The following is a 1,431-nucleotide window of genomic DNA, read 5'->3' as shown; positions in this document are numbered from 1 at the left end:
GCAATTCAGAAGTTGTCAGACTGAAACCGTAGGCGATGTTGTTGGCATACGCGACCGACTGGACACCCGGTTGCCCGATAAATGAGTTAGCGAAAGCTTGCATTTGGGCGTTGGAACATCCAAGGACATTGGGGCAGGCCTGGAGATTCACAATCCATGGAAGTACCAGAGCCTCACAGAATTGCACCTGCGCATTACACTGAGAAGCTGCAGTGGTGCTTGTTGCAGCAGCTGACGTGGTTGTTGTGGTAGTAGACAGGGTTGTAGGAACCGTGGTGGTTGTCGCCAGTGTAGTTGTTGGTGGCTCTGGTGTTGTGGTAGTAGTGGACAGGGTTGTAGGAACCGTGGTGGTTGTCGCCAGTGTAGTTGTTGTCGGCTGTGGGGTACTTGTAGATGATAAGGTAGACAACGTCGCCAGGGTTGTGATGCTCGAAGAGCTCGTTGTCGTAGGAGGGTTAGGGCACGTTGGGTCCAGAAGCACAACACTGATTGGGCCTCCTAAGAGGTCGCATACCGGATTGTCCAATTCTCCTAGGTCCACTGCGGCTGATACCTGTTCAGGCGTGAGGCTTAAACCAATGACTTGATTATTACCAACGAGGATAGAAAGGACGTTCGGGTTCAGTCCTAAAAATTGAGGTATAGCAGATAGGAGGTCGTTCAAAGTGCATAGAACGCCAAAGAGGAGCGGACAATTATAGGTAGCGACTGAATTTGCCGTGATCAATGGGGAGTCCAGACAGACGTTGATGTTCAAGTTACAGATTGGTGAGGACGAAGTGGTGGTACTTGGTGCGCTAGTTGTCGTCTGAGAGATTGTAGCCGTGGTAGACAGGGTACTAGTCGATGTGTCAGTCGATGCAGAAGTGCCAGTCGTTACACCAGTCGAAGTGCCAGTCGATATAGAAGTGCTAGTTGAAGTTTCAGTTGACAATCCAGTAGAAGAACCAGTTGAAGTTTCAGTCGATACACCAGTGGAAGTGCTGGTCGATACCCCAGTCGATACCCCAGTCGATACACTAGTGGAAGTGCCGGTCGATGTACCAGTGGAAATAGTGGAAGTGCCAGTGGAAGTGCCAGTAGAAGTGCCAGTAGAAGTGCCAGTGGATGTGCTAGTGGATGTGCCAGTAGAAGTGCCAGTTGAAGATTCGGTCGATGTACCAGTGGAAACAGTGGAAGTGCCAGTGGAAGTGCCGGTCGATATACTAGTGGAAACAGTGGAAGTACCAGTGGAAGCGCCAGTGGAAGCGCCAGTGGAAGTACCAGTAGAAGCGCCAGTCGAGATAGAAGTACTAGTGGAGGCGCCTGTTGAAGTACCAGTAGAAGCGCCAGTCGAAGTACCAGTGGAAGTACCAGTGGAAGTACCACTGGACGTACCAGAAGATGTAATAGTTGTGCTTGTAGCTGGGTCTGATCATTGTAAGTAAGAAT

At 50.4% G+C, this 1,431-nt stretch overlaps 1 protein-coding gene across 1 annotated transcript in view; it reads right to left on the bottom strand.

The window, feature by feature from the left end:
• PV10_01685 (uncharacterized protein) overlaps positions 1–1,431 on the bottom strand; it is a gene marked incomplete at both ends in the record, with an annotated part of 4,263 nt that overhangs the window by 1,131 nt on the left and 1,701 nt on the right. Inside the window, one exon of the mRNA XM_016365915.1 lies at positions 167–1,410. Coding sequence (XP_016229564.1) covers positions 167–1,410 — 1,244 coding nt within the window. The remainder of the gene's footprint in view (positions 1–166; positions 1,411–1,431) is intronic.

Source organism: Exophiala mesophila, assembly GCF_000836275.1.
Source record: "Exophiala mesophila strain CBS 40295 unplaced genomic scaffold supercont1.1, whole genome shotgun sequence".
Lineage (NCBI taxonomy): Eukaryota > Fungi > Ascomycota > Eurotiomycetes > Chaetothyriales > Herpotrichiellaceae > Exophiala > Exophiala mesophila.
The sequence above is the reverse complement of the archived record's forward strand: the minus strand, read 5'-3'. Positions and strand labels throughout refer to the sequence as shown.